The following is a 22,799-nucleotide window of genomic DNA, read 5'->3' as shown; positions in this document are numbered from 1 at the left end:
AACAAAAGAATCCGATTTTGGAGACAAACGTTGGGTTGTTTATCTTCAAATTAGCAAGTCATTATTTGACTCTCTTGGTCTCTGGGGCTTTGAAAGCAATAGATTCTCTGTTTACCTGGACATTGGAGACAAAATACAGCCCTTTGAAAAGTTCTCATGCAATATTCATACTTCCCTCTAATGAAGGATGTGTGTCATTTTCACAACTGTGACACTATTGGAACCATTTGTCATTTAAAATATGGCATTGCCATTAATCAGTTCAGCACATGAATATGATTTTGTCTGCAGCTTGAAAGATTTGTGACTATTTTAAATCTGTGTGTGTAGCTGGAAATGAATTAATGACGTCCCTGGTTAGATTCATGAAGCGCCGGCCCACACTCTCACATCAATTGTTTGTGTGTTGAACTGCAGTATCTAGAAAATCTTGCGCCTGAAGTCATTGATGATAAATGTTCTTTACTAGTTTTTCCCTATACAAATTTTCTAATTAATCTTTATTTATATATATTTTTTATAATGGCATATATTCTCTTATAAGCTTTTTCAGAATTTCAGTCTTGTTTACCCCATTTCTTTGCCATTTATTTCAGCCTGCGACCACCAAGACGCATGCTATTATTGAGCGCACCGCCAACTTCGTATGCAAGCAAGGGGCCCAATTTGAAATTGTGCTGAAGGCAAAGCAGTCTGGGAACTCCCAGTTTGATTTCCTGCGGTTCGACCACTACCTGAACCCTTACTACAAACACATTTTACGTGCTATGAAGGAGGGGAGATACACACCGGCCTCAGAGGGCAAGCATGACCAGCAACAGGGTATGTTTTTCATGTGTTACAGCTTATTAGGTTGTCCTTTGTTTTTAAGCATTTGTTGAAGTCATCTAGAAATTCTGACCCCTTATATTTATACACATTGTTCTTTTTTCCCCCACAATTCATTGGTGCGTATCATTATAAACAAACCAAAAAAACTTAACCAACCCCAAACTTTTGAACAGTATTTATCACTATTATACAAATGAAATGGGTTGCGAATTCAGTTTGATATTGACTTAAATTAATGAATTTCATTTCTCTGGGTGCATTTCTCTCATTTTGTATATATTAAAAAAATTAACAAGAGTCAATTGTTTTTAAAATATTGAACAGATCTGAACAAATGTGACATTTCTGAAGTCAGTTAACAACCCAAACAATTGGTCCTTTTTAAAACAGAATCAAAGTCAGATGATTCTGATGATGATGATGGGGATGGAAACTACCTGCACCCGAGTTTGTTTGCATCCAAGAAGTGTTCTCGTCTGGAGGAAATAATCAAGGTATGACTTCAAACATACCCAATGCTGCTTAGAAATATTAATACATGCTTTTGACATTTTCAGACTGATTATGTACCTTGCTTGCACCTTGTATCAAATATTGTAAAATGCGTGTTCATAACTAAAACAGCAATGCCATGCAATTTAGCCCTTTGCTATGCACAGTGTGCTTACACACATTTATTTGCACTCAGTTAACCCAGTTAAATAGGTGGTCACCATTATTTTCTAATTTAATTGATAAGTGTTGAAAGCCATACATTTCAAAATTAGTGTCAGATTGCTCTTAAGTTGTTGTATTTTTTGGCAGAACTGGGCCTGATATGAAAGCATCTGACATCAAAGTGTTCCCTTTTTATATATTTGTTCAAATAAGGATATCTCATCAGATGGTTAAGCTTTGAGTTCTTCATCTAATATTCTGTATGTTTAATCTGAGATGCTCTGTCATTTTTAGAGAGTGGCACAGAGAGTCATTGGAGATAAAAGCTTGTAAAATAAACTGATGTTGTCTGATTTGGTTTCCTAATAGAAGTCTTCAGCTCTTTGCTTGATGGTATAAGTTGGCTTTTCAATCATGAACTTTAATTTTTGCAATACTTGTCTAATTTATTTAAAGGAGCTCACTTATGGTTATTACAGTCAAATACTGCCAGACTTGTCAGAAATTATAAAACTAAGTTTTCTGCTGCTAAAGGAAGATTGACTGTTGAACATTTATCTCAGGTCTTATGCTTGAGATCCCTCAGTGTGTCATGTTTTTCTGTGGCTTAGTCAACCTGTGTGTTCTGGTTCTTCCAGAATATGGGATTAATGCCACCCACATGTTATGGTGGATTGATAACTTAATAGCAGCTCAGGTAACTAGTCATGCATTCTTAGCCATTTTCAACTAAAAAACGACACAACACCTTATTCAACTAAAAACTGAAAACGTATGCGTTTTGGCCATTCATTTACATGACAGCGGCATTTTGGGGGCCTGAAAACGCGAACTTTTGAATATTGGATTTAAAGTGCAAGTTTTTGATAGCGGTACTGTTAATGTCTCTGTGTTAACTACAAAATTGTGAATTTGTGAAAACGGTGACACCATGCGCATGCATATTACATGTTTAGTCTATAATAGTGCTTCTTTACAAAGTGGTATTGTCAACTACTGGCCTGGCAGCATACTACAGCTTTTTTAGTCGTTTTTGCGGATTCAGCATGAACGGGGATCGTTTTGACAACGTTGTCGTCTGTATGTGAAAAATGTAAAGGAAAAACTTTTCTGTTTTAGTACATCGTTAATCACGAAAGCAGCATTATTAAGTTTGCTGGGCATTTGAAAATAATAAATAATAAATTGCACACATTGCTAAATATTGCTTACTATTATCACATTTATGCAATGTAATTACATTTATTTAAATTTATGTAATGAGATTATAGTTATATAGAAGTTGTTGTAATGTTATATAATGTAATTCACATTAAAAGTTATAAAATCTACATTTATTAGGTTTATTGTGTTTTTAATTAGTAAGACACTTTACAGCTGTAATGAAATTCCAGGACAGCTATAAATTCAGAAACAAAAATTATGGCATATGGTGGTTTGTTTATAATTTTCACCTCATTTAAAATTATGCGTCCAAGACTATCACAAATCATTCTCACAATTTCCACAAGACCTCATTTATGTTAGCCAGCTAAATGACTTCCTTGACGTATTTAAATCATCAGAGGTTGCTCTAGGAATGTTCAATCCATCACAGCAAACCAGATGTTTAGATTTTGTAAGGCATAAAAACATAAGATCAACAAACTTTTTGCCTTCAGTAGCTTATATGTATTATTATAATTTTGTCCTTTCTCTTACATTTTTTTTAGTCTGTATGTTTGGAAATATTAAAAATAGTAAAAATTTCATACTCACAGGTTAGAACCTTTTACCCAGAGAGCTCATTTATTGGAAGCTTGAAATATGAGCCTTTGAGGAATTATTTCTGCTTATGGTGATGAGAATTCAAGAGCTCACACTTATAACATAGCACCTCTAGTGGTGAAAAGTAGAACTGCAGATTCAGCTGAAAAAGCTTGTGTTGAAGGAATGGTTCAGGCAAAAATGAAAATTCTGTCATTGTTTACTCACCCTCCTGTTGTATCTTAAAATATATGTTTGGTATTCAGTGAGCAACAGGCAAGCAAACTGGATTTTTAAGATGTTTTGTCATAGTTCGGTGCAGACATGTGTTGAACTTGAGACTAGACTGAAAGTGCACTGGAAGACAAAAAAGCTGTCTGCATCTGTTGAACAGTACTTAAAAAGTCACCTCCTTAGAGGACAGAAGGGATTCCAGTAAAGTGCGTGTTCAGCACTTTGTCTAAAAAGAAGTGGTCTCGCAGGGTAGGGAAAGGATCCGTTCATGCAGGACTGCAACAAGCAGAACTGATGACAGCGTTCAAAAGTCTATAAAGCATGGAGTGACATCCAGTGGCAGGAAGTACAGAGGAGAGACGAGTGCAGACTTGAAATCTTTGGCTAATATGGATGTCCCAGTATGTTAGACATCTTTTTCTTACCTTGTTAGACTGGCTACCTTATACACAATTGGAGCGGTGTCTCACGTGGACAAGGAAAATAATTAAATGCAGTCAAACTCTACAAGACTTTTGAAATGATCTGCCACAGAGCCACCTGAAATAACTACAAAACAATGCGCTCCAGTGAATTGCTTCCAAGGGGAAACACAAAATACTGGCTAGGTTTATAACCTGATTTGTTGACTTAACTCAATTGTATGGTTACACGCAAAAAAATCGTTTCTGTTTTGTTTAAACAGCTTTACACACGTTTTCTGGGTGAGAAATATATACATATTGAGGAAAGTAGCGCACAGCCCATTGACCATGTTTTCATGTGTCATAGCCTCTGCAGGTCATTGATCCAGATCACCCGTTGGCAGCGCTCGTTCGAAAAGCCAAACAGGAGAATAATGGTGCTGTGGCGATAGCGGCCAAAGCAGAGGAAGAGCATCAGCCGCCGGCAGTAGCAACACAGATGGAATACAGCTCCGACCGTGAGTATGATGCCACATCAACATCTATGTGGTTAAACAAAAGGAACAGCTTTTTAGAAGTTACAAGAGCTTTTGGCTTCACAATTAATTCAAATAAATACAAAGTCATGATATGCATTTATTATTAATAATAATAACTTGGGGAATAACAATGTATCGTGACACAATATATCGCAATACAAAAATGCAAAATGCAACAATATGTATCGTGGATGGTGACAATCTGTATTGAGTATAGTTCACCCAAAATGAAAATTACTGTGTGAGGGGGAAAAAAGTTTTAGTATCAGTACTACATTAAACTACTATATATAATGTTATATAATGTATAATAATGCAATGAGGGAATATTTGTGGTTCCTGATAATGGCAAAATGTCTTATGTTACCAGTAAAAAGTGGCCTTTACATTATTTTAAATATATCTAGTCAGTGACAGAGTGCAAGCATATTTGTTTTAAGTAATTATGTATTTTCAGCTTCAGAATCATAAATATTTTTATTCTGATGTCATCATTTTACTAAAGCGCTTTATACAAATATTTATCTGCCTCATATACTGTTAGTCATTTTGGTTATTCTATTGAAAGAACTGATTTGTGTTTTAACACATGGTGAACATAAATGGGCTTGACATTTGCAGTGTGCTTAGACTTACAATGCTTGACACAAACTGAACCTGCAGCATGATAGAGTTCTGTTTGTCTTTTTTGGATGTGGTCGGTAGTACTTGGCATGACTCAGACGTATGAAAAAGACGTATTTCTTCTTGAGATGAGCCATTAATGGAAGTGGACTACAATGCCAGCTCTTTAAAGATTGTGGCATATCATTAACATCTTGAATTCATTTTAGGATGATCGATTTTCAGGGCATCCTTGAGTGAACATGGCAATGAAGCTGACCTTCCAATGCGAGCAAAGTTCATTAAATGAAGTACTAAAGCAGGCAGACTTGCCCTCCTTATCTTCAGTCAGTTCTAATTCAACAAATTTACAGGCAGTTTTTCTTTCACTACTTGAATTGATTCTCACTACATCCTCAGATTTTTGCAGCTGTTGTGCAATGGATCACAGACATGTCCGTTGTGCGTGTGATTTCAATGGCGAAACAAAGGCACTCAAATTGGTCTATAAGTTTGTCAGTAATAACATCTGCTCCTAATGAGTGAGTTTTTAAGCAGTCGGATCCACAGATGCGTGCTTTCTGTTCGCGCTGCCAAAATGAGTGCACCTGATGCTCAGAAAGCAACTTTAGAAGCAAACCAAAAAGTAATCAGTGGTCATTTGGAATATCGAATTTGCTTGATATTGCAGTTCTTGCTTGCAGTGTAGTACCGGATATGCAGCAATCGAGCAACGTCAATACTATGACTTACTATTATAATAATCAACAGGGCACTGACACAAATAAGAGATTTGTGCAATGTGGATAGAATTGCTCATTATAATGGGAAAGGAACATTTTTGTTGCATCTGTTTTTATTTAAATCTATTAAAAAAAAATAGCTGTTTTGTTTTTGCTGTTGCCAAGAGGACAGATGTGAAGTTGAAGTTTGATTTACTGATAAAACAGCAATGAATTCATTTAGTAACACCGTTCTCAGCTTGTTTTGAATGTGCCTGAATGTGCATGATGTCAAATGTATTTGAATGTGTATTTAATTTTATAGTATTATTTTAGTACTACTACATAGGATTGTAGTGTTTATTACTATTTTGAATTAGCTTTTAATTTTTAGACATTCATTTTTAGATTTTTAGTTTTAGTAATTTTTTATGTGCTTTTGTCATTTGTATTAATATTGATTATTATTATTGATTATTAATTATTTTATATTTAAATCTATTTATATTTATTTTTTATTTTTTATTATTTTAAGTAATTTTTAGTACTTAAACTTTTTGTATTAGTTAGTTAACATTTCTTATTTTCACTCAAATTTTATATATATATATATATATATATGTATATGTATGGCGGAATAGCACTTGAAGTTGGAAGCACTTCGACTCGGCGCAGTAAAAAGTCACGCTTGAAAAATCCTCTCCCTCTCACTTCTGTCATTAGAACCAACGTGACTTTTTACTGCGCCGAGTCGAAGTGCCTCCAACTTCAAGTGCTATTCCGCCATACATTATAGTTATCCTTCATCCTAAACGGTGAAGTATCCCTTTAACAGTAGCAACACTGAATCAGGCATAATTATGCTTACAATTACTTGTGTAATGCTATTTGGTAAAATAAAGCTGCTGCTTGTCTTCGTAATTTAGCTGGGCAGTTCCCAATGTTGAACTGATTATAGGTAGTAGGACAATTATGACCAAAAAAAAAAAGTTTCCCTACTACATACCCAGAGCTTTATCCTCTCACCTGGTCGTACTAAAAAAAACGTTAGAAACTGCACAGACATATTATGACGGCAAGCACCGGCAGATTTATTTTGACCAAAGAGAATAACAGAAAGTTTTTGTCCTCCAGAGACCCATGGCGTTTAATCTTCCATTCGCTGTTAGCTGGTTCTCTTGCTTTACCTCGCAAGGTTTTAAGGTACTGTGGGGAACGAGCAATTCGCCTTTTATTGGAAATAGAGAATTTAGCGCTCAGCTGGTGAAACACTCAAGCTGGGACTGCTGATTTGTCTCAATTAGCTTGACTGAAAGAGCACCACTGGTTTCTTGAGGGAAGTGCCACAGGATTACAGTACCCGAAGGCGATGCAGAGGGCCAGTTTCTCAAAAGAAAAGCTACTTTGCCTGCAAATGTGTATTTTCTAGGATTAACAGCATTACAAAGAGGTTCTGTAGGCTTAACCACAGTCATCCTATAATATTTGTCCAAATGTGAGGGTAATTTTTCCAAGGCTTTGTATCTGAGGTTTGCTGTGTATTTGTCTTTGAGGGATGTTTGGCATTAAATTTGAAGTTTGTTTTAACATTGTTCCCTTTCTTCTCAAATCAAGTTGGAATTAGTTCCCCTGCTTGGTCTATTTTAAACTGGTTGCTATCAAGTTCCAACCATGTGGTACGACAAAAGGAGAAAAGTTTTATAAAAACGGATTCCTTTGGTTAACTGGTGGTGGGATGTCATGAGACTCATGGAAGTGCACTCTCAGCGGGATTGAGAGACGTGCACGGCTGGCTGACCTCAAGCCTTCTTGGGAATCCTTATTTACGGCCAGTGGCCATAGCTTAGGCAGACTTCAGATTTATTACGTTACGCACGCCGTTCTGCTCGTTTGTCCCAGAATGCTCTGCTCATTCCCTGTGAGTCACCCTGGCGCCAAACCACACGCTGTGCCAGTTTTGCCCTCCCCATTACTCCAGTAAGACATCTCTCTTCTGCTGAAAAGAGCAGGCTATTCTGTCCATTTCACACCACTAGAACAATTACACTCTCATTTCACTAGGGTTCAGTAGACCTTGTTGTTCCACATCCATTCAGCTCGCATGATTAATGCAGTTTATTAAGAATGTTGACAGTAGGGAGGTGTGACCTTTGAACTGCTCAGTTACTGGACTAAGCGTCTGCCAAAACTGCAATCCCAGCAGATTACGTTGTCTGTTTTATATAATGAGTCATGATGTCTTGTAAAATGAGTCTTTTTAGTGTTCAGAGTACTTTTCTTTGTGGTTTTACTGTGATAACCATTGTCATTGTGTCGGTGGTTAGAACTTGTCAGGAGGAACTGCATAATTAGGTTAATATAGTATTGGTATAGAACACCATGCTAAACTACTCTGACATTATTTCCTGTACAGCAAAGGAATTGTTTTATCTGGGTTGTGGTCGTACAGTTGAATGACTCTTCTGAGTCAGTTCTTTGAAATGAATTAAACCACTCACAAATGAGTCACAGATGAACTCACTGGTCTAAAACGGATTACTTTCTCTTTGAATCAGTTGAAATGGTTTTTGAATGAACTCGCTCACTGTAATACTGTTTATATACAGTACTGTTCAAAATGTTTGGAGTCTGTAAGATTTTTTTTTTGAAAGATGTCTCTTATTGTCTTATTTATTTAATTAAAAATACAGTAAAAACAGTAATGTTTCCTAGATGAATATATTTAAAATGTAATGCAAATTTAAATTTATTCCTGTGATGGCAAAGCTGAATTTTCAGCATCATTTCTCCAGTCTTCTCCAGTCATTCTCCATAATTTCTCCAGTCTTCAGTGTCACATGTCACTTGCTCAAGAATCATTTCTTGCTATTATAAATGTTGAAAACGGTTGATGTTTTTTTAAAATTCACTTCAAGTGTCAGAATCGGTTTATTCTTTGCAAATCCCATCTCATCCCGTTAGGACGTGTCCGTTAACCTCTGTATTACACTACATGCTCAGTTCAATTCTTAGGATTATTCTGGGTTACTCTGAGGTGACTTGTGAGATTCAGAAAATAATTAATTAAAGAGAACTCACTCAGACTTATTTGCCTGAGTAAGCATAATTTTGTTTGCGTTTGAGACGTGTTCCCTCAGGCATTGAGGATTATGTGTTGATTCTTCAGGCTAATCTTTCTCAAATAGTGCTCGAGTCAAATCCAGCAGCAGATGCCTGACTCTGGATCTTCCACAGCTCTCTACCTCTTAATCTCCACAGGGAGATGTCATAAATGATTAGATCCCATCATTGAAAATGAAGTTTGAGATGGAGGAAGGACCTATTAGTTATGAAATGTGTGAATTCTGCTGTGGTTTAATGGGGCAGTGATGTCATTCAGTTATATGGTTGTGATATATGCCAGCAGCCATATCACCCTGTAGCCCAAGACTGGTTGCCCACTGAAGCTAAGCAGGGCTGAGTCTGGTTAGTACCTGGATGGGAAAACCTCCTGAGAAAACCAGGTTGCTGCTGGAAGAGGTGTTAGTGAGGCCAGCAGGGGGCACTCACCCTGTGGTCTGTGTGGGTCCTAATGCCCCAGTATAGTGATGGGGACACTATACTGTCAAAGAGCACCGTCCTTTGGATGAGACGTTAAACTGAGGTCCTGACTCTCTGTGGTCATTAAAAATCCCAGGATGTCCTTCGAAAGAGTACGGGTGTAACCCCGACATCCTGGCCAAATTTGCCCCATGGCCTCTGTCCATCATGGCCTCCTAATCATCCATATATACTGATTGGCTTTCTCACTGTCTCCTCTCCACTAGTAAGCTGGTGTGTGGTGGGCTTTATGGCGCAATATGGCTGCCGTCGCATCATCCAGGTGGATGCTGCACATTGGTGGTGGTTGAGGAGATTCCCCCTTCCATGTTAAGCACTTTGAGTACACAGAAAAGCGCTATATAAATGTAACGAATTATTATTATTATTATTATTATACTCTGATGGAAATAGGCCTGTTAAAATGATTATATAATCGTCTGTGTATGATTATTTGATTTAAATGCCAAAATTTGATCCATGCGTGACTTCCAGTTCCAAACACAAATTGCAATAAAAATGATTTTTGTTTTAATAATTTAAATGTTTATATATGTTTGTGTATTTATGGAAATATTATAGTAAAATATAATTTTTTGCAAGCTCAAATTAAGTTACGAGGATTTTGACCAGCGAATTTCAGAGAATTTAGGACCTACGTGTTTTTTCCATCATTAGAACGGCCGCATCTGAGGTATTAAATGCATTGTGTTACATTTTCATCAACTTACGAGTTATGAAGTTCACTGTAGCTATGTGGGCACTCAGTCATTTTGACAAAATCTCATGTTATTAAAGATGAAGTGCTACGCACAGGCTAATTAAATGGTTAGAAAATTCTGTTCTCACCCTTACTCACCCTCATATCTTTCCAAACCCGTAAGACTTTTGTTCAACTTCGGAAAACAAATAAAGATCTTTTTGATGAAATCTGAGATTTTTTTATCCCTCCATTGACAGCCTATGCAACTAACACTTTCAAGCCCCAGAAAGGTAGTACAGAGATCATTAAAGTAATCCATGTGACTCCAGTGGTTTAAACTCAATTTTATGAAGCAACACGAGTGCTTTGTTTGCGAAAAAACAAAAACATAATTTACCTCTTTATTTACAAAATTTTAATCTCCAACATCTCCAACAACATCTGCTCACGTCAACAACATGCGTCATGGTTCTCTTGTGAACACACGTTAAACTGTTTTACTGACAGTTTGAGTATCCACTGGAGATTCAAGATTTAGTCACAAGTTTAGTTACGTAAAGGGTAACCAATAGTAAGGATTTATAATAATAAAAATGATGAAATCTGGATATACCAGGTTTCCGCCCGACAGCGACAACATATATATGATATATATAGTTCATTTTTTACCGTACTGTGTGCTGCTCAAGGGGTATATTTTGCAATAATGACTGGCTGACTTTGCATCATCCCACTTACTACAGTCTAGCATATAAATGGAGATGAAATATGTTTTATAGTATCGTTTTGTAATATTGATCTTAAAGTTGTTTCATTAAATTTTATGAGTCACATCTCAAATAAAATGTTGGAGATGCACTTGCCACACACATCTCTCGCTCTCTCCTTCGTTCTCGTCTCTTCTCCAAGAATCTCGTTTGCTGCTCTTTCTTTTTTCTTTCCCTTGGTCTTTCTGCTATTTTCTGTTTGACTCTTGTGCTCAGTTTCTCTTGCTCCTTTCTCCCCACACTCCCATGCACGTTCAAACATTCACAGTCAGTCATGAAGTAAATGTAGTTGTGTCCAGATTCCCAGCGCCCCTCTCCTCCCTCTCCCCTTCCTCTTTCAGCTCACTTTGATGTGTGGCTGCAGTCAGACAGAATGCTAAACTCATCCAAATGAGCAGGTCTCTTGGTCTCTTTTAGGTCCTGAACAGCCCTGACTTCAAGAGTACTCAGGAGATGGCATTGCTTTAATTCCTTTATCTTTAAAATGTCTTTTATTGTTTCTTTTTTAGAATTTTATCATTGTCAGAGTGCTGCAGGTTCATGTCTTTTACCTTTATGAAGTCTAAACACCTCTGTGCACACTTATAGTTCACTCAAAAATGCAATTTTTCATTTACTTGCACTCATGTTGTTCTAAACCTGTATGAGGGTAAGTAAATAATGACAGATTTTTATTCTTGGGTGAACTAAAGCTTTAAGCCTCTAAAAAATGTGCACATAGCAGATATTTTCTGTATTTGCCTAATAGCACAGATTTGGTTGCGTTGTTAACGGAGCTTGAACTCGCGGCTCTGTTTGCATTGCGTTCTTATTAAACTGCTTTGTTTAATGGTTCTTTTTTGCCACAGTAACAGTTGACTGAAGGAAAGGAGCAGCGCTTGACTGTAATTAGGCTTTATTAAGTGTTTTTCAAGAACTGTATGTCTTTACATGCTTGCCATCTCAACATGAGGACAGTCTGATCCTAATTATTTGTGGTAGAGCAGAACAAACGAATGCGATTTTTTTCTCTTCCGCTCGCTTTTTATCTTCTGCTTGAAAAAGAAATTTAATTATGCGGACAGTGATCTAAACGTAGATTATTTTAATACTTAATTTGCATCAGCAGTTCCCTCTGTGTACTTTCCTTGCCGTATAACCAAAGCAGAAATACTATTAATGACTAATGTTTAATGCAGGGCTCGACAAATATCACCAAAATGAAGCTCCGTCTTTACGTTGCAAATGGGGCAGAGAAAATGAGGCAGAGATATAATAATGATTTATAAAAATTGTGGAACTATTGTGTGTTACCGTTCAAAGGTTTAGGGACACTTATTTTACGTGCATCATATTTAAGAAATCTGTGTGGTGTGTGTTTTGTGTGTGTGTGTGTGTTTCTGCATTTCACACAGCTAATGTTACAGCCATGTACTATGGCTACTGTATGTTGCCTGATGGCACATATTGCCTTGCACCACCGCCACCTGGGATTGACGCCAGCGCCTATTACACCTCGCTGCCCCCTGCCATGATGTCAGCTCCTCCTGCATCTTGTCCTCCTCCTCCCCCTGGCACCACACCTTTGTTGGATCCTGTAGCTGTAATCCCATCAGCCCCTGCTGCAGGTCCTGTCACGGTGTCAGCTCCTGCGTCTGCTCCGCTCTCCCAATCTACTCCTGCCGTCCCTCCAATTTCCAGGTAAGCATCTGTTTTTGCTTTCTGTAGATATTGAAGTATTTAAAAAAATATGTGTCTTTATTTTTATTTTCATCCATCAGTTCTCGGCCCTCTCAAACCACCGTCGCCCCGACGGTGGTGGCCGCTGCCGCCCCTGTTGCAGCCATCATCCCTCCGCCTCCTGACATCCAACCTGTCATTGACAAACTAGCCGAATATGTGGCCAGAAACGGGGTGAAATTTGAGACCAGTGTGCGTGCCAAGAATGACCCACGGTAAGCAATTATGCTCCTGCTTGTTACAGTCATCCCTACAGATACGACGGTCTCACTGCTCCAATTAAATTACTGTAATATGTAATAACTATAAACCACTCTCTCTGTGTTTCTTCTTCACCCTAAAGGTTTGACTTCCTGCAGTCCTGGCACCAGTACAACTCCTATTACGAGTTTAAAAAGCACTACTTCATGCAGAAAGAAGGCCTGAGTGTGCAGGAGGTAGTTCAATCTTTCTTTTTAATTTCTCTTTCCTTTTCTTTTCTCACACGCTAATTTTTATCTCTTTTAAATTCATTTCTAATAATTTAAATGTATTTGTGTAGCAGATGCAGGTACATTTATCACAGCAACAGCTCCTACTAGCAAACTGTTTTGCATGTATATGCGATGCTTATAGCACAATATGACATATTTAGCGTCTCAATAACTACTCATTTGGTTTCAGAAATTGATGTTTACCAACTTAAATAATCATGTTTCATAACCTTCAAGGTTTTTAATACTTGGTGGCTCTTCTCCAAGGCCATTTCTGTGGATTATGCATTGCTTATTCACCCCTGTATATTTCTGTTCATTAATTTCTCACATTTTCAAGGAGAGGGCCTTGATTTGACATTTGCTGACTTGCACCAGTAGAAATATTAAGAAACATCAGTATGCAAAAAATGCAGTACATGGATTTTGAGTGAAATGTAGTGTTTTATCAACTGTTCAAGACAGTAACTTTTGTGAGTGATGGTTTCTTGTGTACCGGTAGGATAAAACAATTGTAATATAGATGCAAGAAAACCCCCATCTTAATGCAGATGAATTATTAGTCAGTGCAGTAGGCAGATTAGCGCCTTATAGTCCTCTTTGGTAATGTAGAAACAGTGCAATACAATACTATAATACAATTCAGTTTAATGGTAATTCAATAAGGCAGTTCAGGACAGTGTAAAAGGTGTAATATAAGGGCAATTAGTAAACAATAGAGGGTTTCATGCAGTCAATACAGAAACAGTTTACTTTGATCCTTGCTCTAGTTTAACACTGGCATACTGTGGAAGGAGATTGAGCAGCTGTTTTTCAGAGCAGATATATTAGAGGTTGCTAATCATTTGTTGAAGAGCATTCTTTTAGCTGAATCGGTTTAATTTGACTTGATTTTCTAGAATATTCAGTCAATTGTCATTTAAATTGCCCCTATAATGCTACTTTAAAGGATCCTAATTTTGTTTTGGAGTCTCCTACAATAGATTTACATGCATCCAATTCCAAGTAAAAAAAAAAGCACTTAATATAGTTTTCATAATATACTTTGCAACATCACCTCATTTCTCAAAGAGTCTGAAAACGGTTTGTTCGCTCTAAACCACAACTTACCGCAAGCCTACTCGGCTCTGATTGGTTAGATGGCCCTGTCTTTTGTGATTGGTCTAGCGCATGTTGGAAACAAAATTTCTGCTTCTGAGGTTTCCTCATCACTTGATACACAGTGATACAAACAATGGTGTCAGTTTTTCCGTGTCAATTCCAGCGCGAGTCCCTCAGCCTTTTGAAGTGCATGCAGATTAGATTCACAGCGTCTTCTTGACAACACGAACCAAACTCTTCCAGGCCTCAGCTACAGCAACAGTGTTTGAGGGCGGGTCAAAGTAGACATCATTCGCAAAGACCAATGTAGACCATTGGCTGGCATTATGCACATTTGTTACATTGTTACAAGGGTATGTAAGAGGAAGTAAGACTGGAATTGCTGATGACTCATTTCAGCAGTTCAGAATTGATTCTTTTTTTAAGGAGACCATAACTTTTTTTGTCATGTGCTTTGATCTGTAAAACTTTGCAGACATTTTACCTTCACAAACAGTTATATTACACACTGCATGAAAGGTAATATTTGAAAAAGCATAATGTGGCACTTTAAATTTAATGATTAGTTGTCCATTTTTAACTAGAATTTAAATAAAAAATACTTAGTATTTTCCAAATATTGCATAACGTTTTCAGAAAGTGTTTTAGTATGAACATTTAATTTAAAAATATTTACAGTTAATAATTGTTTAAAGCTAATAAAACTTAAGGTTAAACATTGAATTAATAATTTATTCATTAAAGCTGAAGTGTGTAGTTATTTCAATATTAAAATAGTCTCTCCTATCCCTGTATCTGTTTAATTTGACTTAATTTTCAAAAATGCAGTCGATTATCATTAAAAACAATGATTAGCTGTCCATTTTTAACTAGAATTTAAATAAAAACTACTTACAGATTGATTAGAAATTTCCTCATAATTTATTACTTTTTATGTTTAATTATGTTTATCCAATAAAACATGAATCTTAATCAGTTAAATTATTAACATTTAGGCACTCATTGATTTATCATTAAAACTAAAATGTTCAATCTTAAAATAATCTCTCCTATCCCTGTTTCATGTGCAGAGACAACCAACTAAACTATACACTCAATCAGTGGTATTATTTTGGGCCAGGACTATTTGTTTGATTTTTTTTTTCATAATTTTTTTACCAAACCATTTGCCGCATAAATTACACACTTCAGCTGTGTGTCTTCAGGTAAATCCATCTTGATATGTTTACCAGGCAATTAGTCATGGTGATTTGAAAAAGATGTCAAGAAGGACAGCAATAATAAGGGCTCGTAATTCCGTCCTTGATTATGAATTTTTTGGCCAAATTTTCTTTTCTTTTTTATTTGTTTTCATGTGTATTTTGCCTCTAATGGTGTGTGCGATGCTGTAAATCCATTATGCCAAGACTACTTGTTGTTTTCCCTGTCATTACTGATAATTAACTCACTGGTCATTCTTAATGCATCGAGAGGCAAGATAGACTTAACTGCAGCTGCGCATTATTGAATATAAAGAACGTTCCAGTGAATTGAATTAGAATAAGAGGGTTTTTATGGATACATCTGCCTGTAAGTGCTCAGAGTGGCCTCTCTGTAATTCTCCCACGCATGGCACTGGCTAATACAAATTTTGAAAGCAAGTGATAGACTGGCATAATGTTTATTGTAGAAAGGAGGCAGGATTCTTCATGGTTTTGAATGGAACGCATGCATGCTTTAAGCGATCGTTGATTTCACTTGTGCTGTTTAACATTGAAGTGATCTAAATTCCCAATATGTCTACTAAACAATAATAGTCTGCTTTCAGTTGTAGTAATAGGGATTTGTTTACAGTTAGGTTCAGAAGCACTTGTGCTCGGTAGCTCAAACAGTAGAGCATGACTGAGGTTTTGATTCCCAGGGAAAGCATGGAACTAATGAAATGTAAACCTTGAATTCAGTGTTAATTGCTTTAGATAAAACAGTCTGCCAAATGCATAAATGTAAATGTAAGGAGCACAGTCAAATGGTTTTAAAGACCATAATGTTAATGTGTTCATCTGAATATTTGTTACATTGTCTAAGGGGTCTACATTTCTGGGTTAAAGGAAGACATTAAAGATGCAGTAAGTGATTTCTAAGAAACGCTGTTGAAAGTGGATTGGACAGAGCAGCACAACACACTTGTAGCCAATCAGCAGTAGGGCTCGTTATGGAGGAGGAGAGAGAGTGAGCAAGAGGGAGATTTGAAGAAAGACTGTATAAAGAGAGATGGCTGAGAGACATTACAAAAGGGGTCAGAGGAATATCATTGGAAATAGGAGGGTTATAATCAGGCAAGAGCTTTTGGACCCACAATCAAATTAGAAAAGCTTTCCAGCAATGTAAAGTAGGGTGGTCCTTATTTTTTTTAAAGTATCCAATTGTCATGCTCTTAACCCTTCAAATTGTTCCTTTATATAAGAAAATACAGCATGCCAATTTTTATGGCAGTAACATAATAATTACTGGTAGATCAATAGCTTTGAACTTTCTGAGATTTTGATGATTTTCATTAAAAAAAACCACCATTTGATTTGGTATTTTACCTGGCTAGTAAAATTCCCAAAAAATCTCCATAAAAGCATCTAATGCACCATATATTCCTAAATATGTATTTTAGATACATATCTCAGTTTACTTAGTGTAGAAACTAAATCCAAATTAATCCTTCCATGACCCGGTTTAGCAGATTTACCTTTCCTGGTGGAATCAATACATATTTCTATTGATGATCACCTTGGTTATTGTTTGGGTTTAGAGCACATTTTTTGGTTTAAAAATTACATTACGTTCCTTGAAATTGACCCGGAACTTTGGCCGAATCAAGCAGATTATCAGGAGGCTCAGGCAACCATGCAATGAAGGTAGTCAATGATCACGCCGAGAGAGGAGTGGCTCTGATTCAAGAATACAATGGCTATCTCACACACTCTGAAGAACAATTGCAGTTTCTCCTTCATGTTGTGGAAGATCGACCAACGGATCTATCCAGACTGCAAAAAGTCAGCACTGGCTGCTGAGCATCAGAAATGAGGGATTGTTGAAAACTTTGTGCTTTTTTGAGATTGTTGTCATTGTTGTCATGTCAGTGTTGCTCTGATTTCAATAAAATGTAGTTCATTTGCAGCAACTTTTAATATTACTTGCATATCACAATAACGCCGCACAGCTTAGGCAATCTTCCACATGATTGAGCTACCTCTAAATATCATTTTTTTTGTCAACATTTTTGCATATTTCTAATTTTGAAGTTAAAAGGAACAGTTTAAAAGGTTAAGACACTAACATTTTGCAAAAAAAAAAAAAAAATGGACTTGATAAGGTCCACCCTAATGTAAAGCCTGAAAACGGGCGCTGAGGTCGCTTTGTTTCTGCTCCATATGTGATTAACAATGGTTTTGCTGTTTCACAGAACCAAAATAGGCTGCTGTTATAATGTAAGCTTTAAAAACTGGACAGTTTTGAGTGTCATTGTTTGTCTGGAGCTGGTGTGCTGCTGGTTACAAACATTGAACTCTTGCTTGTATATACTCTTGTGTACTGTATGTTCATTTTTTGTTCTTCCTTGTCATTCATCATCTTCGTTTTATTTTTCGCAAAGCATTATTTTGCTTCACTTTAGCTATGATAAAGAGATATCCACTCTTGCATTGCGTGCCCTTGCATTTTGGGGGTGGAGCAATGAAGAGAGGGGTGTGTTTGTTTGATTTCAGATATCAACAGTGTTTCTTAAAATACGCTTACTGCACCTCTAAGTATGTGCGAATTAAGGAATCCTTTTATTGTAAAGGCGTCGTTCATGAATATTTATTAAGTTACTTGACTGGACTCCCATGGAAGGTTGCCAAGCAACTTCTGCATGATCTAATTAATATTCGCTATACCTTGAATTCATTGGGCGTACATACATAAAAAGGTTATTTGTTTAGAAACAGCTAGATGAAGCACGACACAATGGAATAGAAAAATGGATGGAATGTAAGACGTACTTGCATATACTGTATATTAGCAAACTTTTACTGTCTGTCCAATCACAATGTGGAATGTAATTTGCATAGTTAAGGTGTTTTTATTCTGATGGTTTTAACAAACTCATATTAAGTGTTGATTTGTTTTCATATGTCACTCTTAAGTTTACACACATTGAGTTGAGTCTGTAGCTGCTGATTTTCCACAGTGTGTGATCATGACTGAAGATCCTCCTTCCCTTAATGAGACCGTCGGCTGCGAGCTTTGGCTGTGTGTCTCTGTCGGTATTTGTTTTGGTCAGAAATGTGAGGATCAGGCTCTGATGTGTGGTTTTGTGTGTGATGCACTGCTTTCATCCAAGGCTAAGCAGAGACTACGGGAGCTCAGATGAAATCAAATCCTTATTTAGCTTCCATGTCATAGTCATCTCTGCTAATTTGGACTGTTTGATTTTGAGGTTAGATCTTCTAGTTTGGTCAGTTCTCTCATCGGTAGAGTTTGTACTTTTCATTCTTGCTTGGGATTTAAATGGAACGTGTTAATTTAATATGATTAATTATTAAGTAACACGTTTAAAAAATGCACTATTAATCAAACCCCCTGATCCATACTTAAATTGTGATTATTTTATTTTGTTCCACCTTTGGTGCAATTAAAGCCTGATTTAATGATTAATTAATCAGGCGTATGTAATTAATTACATTTTAAAAAAATTTGATTGACAGCCCTTGTTCTAACCAGTCTTCAAACCAGTTTTATTGGTTGCCTATAGGGCTGCACGATATCCACGACATTTCAATTTATTGCAATATGAAAAAAGTTTCACCAGATGGATAGCTCTATTTGGAAAGAATTAATCATTCTAGTATGATTGGGTTGATTTTGTAGGAGAGTAACAAATTACAAGCATAGATAAATGCAAATGAAATAAACAGTGCTTCAGTTTGTGTTTGTCTATGTTTTTCAGGTAATTCTAACAGTATTTAGTTATAGAAATGATAAAATATGTTAATAATTAATTTAATAATATAAGTTAATAATAATATAAAGATAATCAAATGTAAAATAGGACTGCATAGTCTTCACTGTATAAATTACATTTAAATAAAATTTAAGCTACAGAAGTGATTTTAAGAGCCAAAGTACAGATCCAATATAATGATACGCATCCGTTTTCTTTCTTTCTAGCTTTGCATGTGTGTGTCCGTTCAAGCACAAATAGATGGTAAAAGAACGGAATTTGGTGTTCGCGTTCTGTCTGCACGGCTCTGTGTGCGCACAGAAAACAGCACGCGAGTTCTCTTTCGCATTTTCTTGCACTTAAATGGTTTAAAATCGCTTGAATGTTTAAACTGACTGGACCTAAACACAGGCAAATGATAGACTTTCACTCTATGATGGTTAAACCTTGCAATTAATCCGAGAATCATGTGCGTTTCAAAGCTGGTGCCTTGTCCGTATGGATCACATATCAACTACGATCCCTATATTTTGCATTGCATACTGCGATGTGACTATCGCAGATTCACACATTGCGATATTGATGCTAAAACGATGTATCGTTCAGCCCTATTGTCAATGGTCAGGAATGTTTAGCCGTAGGGGCTGTTTTACATATAGTTTCTAAAAAAAAATTAAAATATTTTCTTGAATTGTTTCCTGTAGAGTTAGCATAGCTGGTACACTCTTAAATATGAAGATTGTTTTTGTGAACAGTTCTTAAAAGAGTCATTTTTTCTTGTGAATAATGGTGTGAATAATAATCAGAGGGTTTTTTCACTACAAAGGAACTTTTATGCAATGGAAAGTTTCCATGTATGCTAAAGGTTATTTATGCCCAAAATAAGCTTTGTTTTCTTCACTGTGTCAGAAGAAATGTTAGATCTGCAGCCTACAACTCTCAAATATAGAGTTAGGGAGTAATAAGAAATGAAAGAAAATTGGAGCTTATAACATTGAAGACAAACAGAGGAAGAAAGTGTTTTGGTGAGAAAATTAGATGAAATGTTCCACTGTCGCAATCAACTCATCAGTGCCGTGTTCACAGCAGGATCTGTTGTTATTTGCTTGCCCTGCCTGTAATATCGTCTCTAGAGACAGAGCTAGGCTAAGGCTTTAGCTAATTTCCTCACTTTTTCCTTACTTTTTGTATTGTAAGCTGTGCAATTTTTTTGTTTATTCATTTTGAATGTCTTCCACTCTTAATTGTACTTCCAGCTGGGTGGCAATCATTCCAGCTGCCGCATGTGCTGAACGCTTCCCAAACTCTTAAAGCTTTGGCTTTGCTCTGGGTGCATAAAATTCACCATGCATTCCCCAAATCAAGTTATATACAGTGGCCCCAAGAAGTATTTGGATTCTTTTGGATGCTTAAATGGATAGTTCACTCAAAAATGAAAGTTTTGTCATCATTTAATCACTCTCATGTCGTTCCAAAGCAGTATGACCTACTTTCTTCTGTGGAATACAGAATATTATGAAAAAATTTCTTCTTTTTTTTGTCCATGCAGTCAAAGTAAATGTGGCTCAATGTTGTTTGGACCCAAGCATTCTTCAAAATCTCTCCTGTCATTCAAAGTTTTATATAAGTTTTTAACAACATATGGGTGAGTAAATGATGACAATTTTCTTTTTTGGCTGAACTATCCCTTTAAATCACTCTTAAAATGATCAACTAAGCATTAACTCAAGTGGCATAAGCAAACAAATACTGCTAGAGATCTTCTGAGAACTACAGTTTTCTTTCTCTTGATTTGATATATTTATTTATGTAATGTAATGGCAGCAAAATACAGTTTCATGCCCCGGTAATTTTTATGGACAGTAAATTTTCTCAAATCGAGGCTGTTGTCAAGAAAAGTTTTGCACACTGAATTGTTTTTTCTGCTTGAGTAGATTAATATCTTAAATTGTGCGTTTTATCATGTCATTAGAAGAAAACTTATAGAAAAACTGAACCACGTCTAAGCATTGTAAGATGACGTGAGTTTACAGTGCATCTGCATTCATGCACACTTAAATTCTCTTTAATTCAAGTCCGTTTGGAGGATTTTTATTTGCACGGTCAGGATAGAAATCCGGAGGTTCAGAGGAAGGACAGAGGAACCCCCAAGCCTGTGAAAATCAATTTATTCTTGTAACATTTTTGTATGCATACCTCAAGGACACCATCCCACAACCAATTTGCTTTGAGCGTCACACTACACGTTAGTAGTTTATTTGGACAGTCATATTTCACTAACTAATCCCTCATTAAAACCCATGTCCTACCAAATGCCAGGAAGCCTTTTTTCTTCTTATGGGTGAATAAAAGTTATCCAATTTTATGTTCCTTTTTTGTCACTAATTCAGGATCCACAGAGGACATTTGGCGTGATTCGCAAAGTTCAGCAGCCCTGTAAATTCGTCGGTCTCAGCCAGCATTTAAACTTGATCTTCTGGGATCTTCTTCAGAGCAAATGACATTTGGTTCAGATTTCTCCATCTCAGCAAAGTCTGACTGTTCTAAGTCAGCTATATGTAACCACATTTCACGTGTTTTTCTCTCTTCGTATTTCTTTTTTTTTATATATGAGGGAACTTGTGCTGTATAAAGCTTTTACATGGCACAATTGTGTCTGGAGACTCTCAGAGACTGCTGTGGATTGACTTTTAGAGGATAATGTATTATCCTGGATGGTTCAGGGGCTTTGAATTATTTTTAAGGTCAGGTAAGAAGTTTGACCTTAAAGCTGGCAGGTTATGAAAGTCCCGATTCTTGTAATTGCGACCCAGTCTCGTATTTAAAACCGTCTGCTTTAGCCATCATCACAATTCTTGAAGTGTTCTCTTTGAAAAACATGTATTCTTGTTTAATAAGGTCTTTTAAAACATGGTAATGGTTGTCTCAGGGTCCATTGTCCTTTTTTTATTTCTCCTCATCAGACCTTTCTCATACATGATTTACATGTCAGTTCCATTAAAACAAGTCTAGTATGGCAGTAAACTGTGTCTGGTGAGTTCCAGATCAACGATAGCATAAAGTTGTTGTTTTTCTGGTTTTATTAATGGTCTAATTATTAGATGTTTCAGTTTAACCATACAACTACTCAATTTAATTTGAATGAAATCGACTAAGTTTTGTTCTTGTGTGGCATTCTAGGAACCTTAGTGGGATTTAAATTTTTGCTTGCTTTGGTGAGGTCCTTGTTAATATTTCCCTGTGTAATAATCAAGGCGTTTGGCTGGTCCCTCAACTTCATAAATCATCTATAATGTTTTTGCGCTGCAGCCTTTGAGTTTCTCCATAAGACATAATGCTGCACCGCCAGCGGTTCCAGCTCTGAGGTTTTGGCACACTCTCATGTTTAAATGAAATGGTCTGCCTTTTTGCTGCTTTTAATGAGAAGTGGAAACATTTCCCTGCAGTTCCAGACATCTGTGTAACTGAGCTTTAATTTGAAGCCCCCCCCCCCCCCCCCCCCCCCCCTACACAATCTTTGTTTGATGCATGCAATAGCAAGGACTGGTTTGATATTTTATTTTTCATAAAAGTGCATATCTATGCCATAAACAACTATATATATCCATTTTATTTTCCTTTTCCCCACAAACATGTTATTAAAAATTTGATCAAAATGTTCTTCTTTTTCTCCACAATACTACATTTCCACCCTCTACTCTGAGCAACTATTTTTGTACATTAGAAGGATTTCTGAACTACACAGAGTTTTCTTCTGCAACAGAGCATAT

At 36.5% G+C, this 22,799-nt stretch overlaps 1 protein-coding gene across 2 annotated transcripts in view; it reads left to right on the top strand.

Moving 5' to 3' along the window:
- sfswap (splicing factor SWAP) overlaps positions 1-22,799 on the top strand; it is an 83,235-nt gene that overhangs the window by 10,953 nt on the left and 49,483 nt on the right. Inside the window, exons 5-10 of one of the 2 annotated variants that reach the window (XM_079898420.1) lie at positions 597-822; positions 1,222-1,325; positions 4,240-4,390; positions 12,192-12,465; positions 12,546-12,719; positions 12,848-12,941. In XM_079898420.1, coding sequence (XP_079754546.1) covers positions 597-822; positions 1,222-1,325; positions 4,240-4,390; positions 12,192-12,465; positions 12,546-12,719; positions 12,848-12,941 — 1,023 coding nt within the window. Of the gene's footprint in view, positions 1-596; positions 823-1,221; positions 1,326-4,239; positions 4,391-12,179; positions 12,466-12,545; positions 12,720-12,847; positions 12,942-22,799 lie in introns of both variants that reach the window. The other variant, XM_079898419.1, reaches the window with a different exon arrangement.

This window comes from Squalius cephalus (assembly GCF_949319135.1).
Source record: "Squalius cephalus genome assembly, chromosome: 17".
NCBI classification, from domain to species: Eukaryota; Metazoa; Chordata; class Actinopteri; order Cypriniformes; family Leuciscidae; genus Squalius; species Squalius cephalus.
Note: the sequence above shows the minus strand (reverse complement) of the source record. Positions and strands in the feature narration are given on the sequence as shown.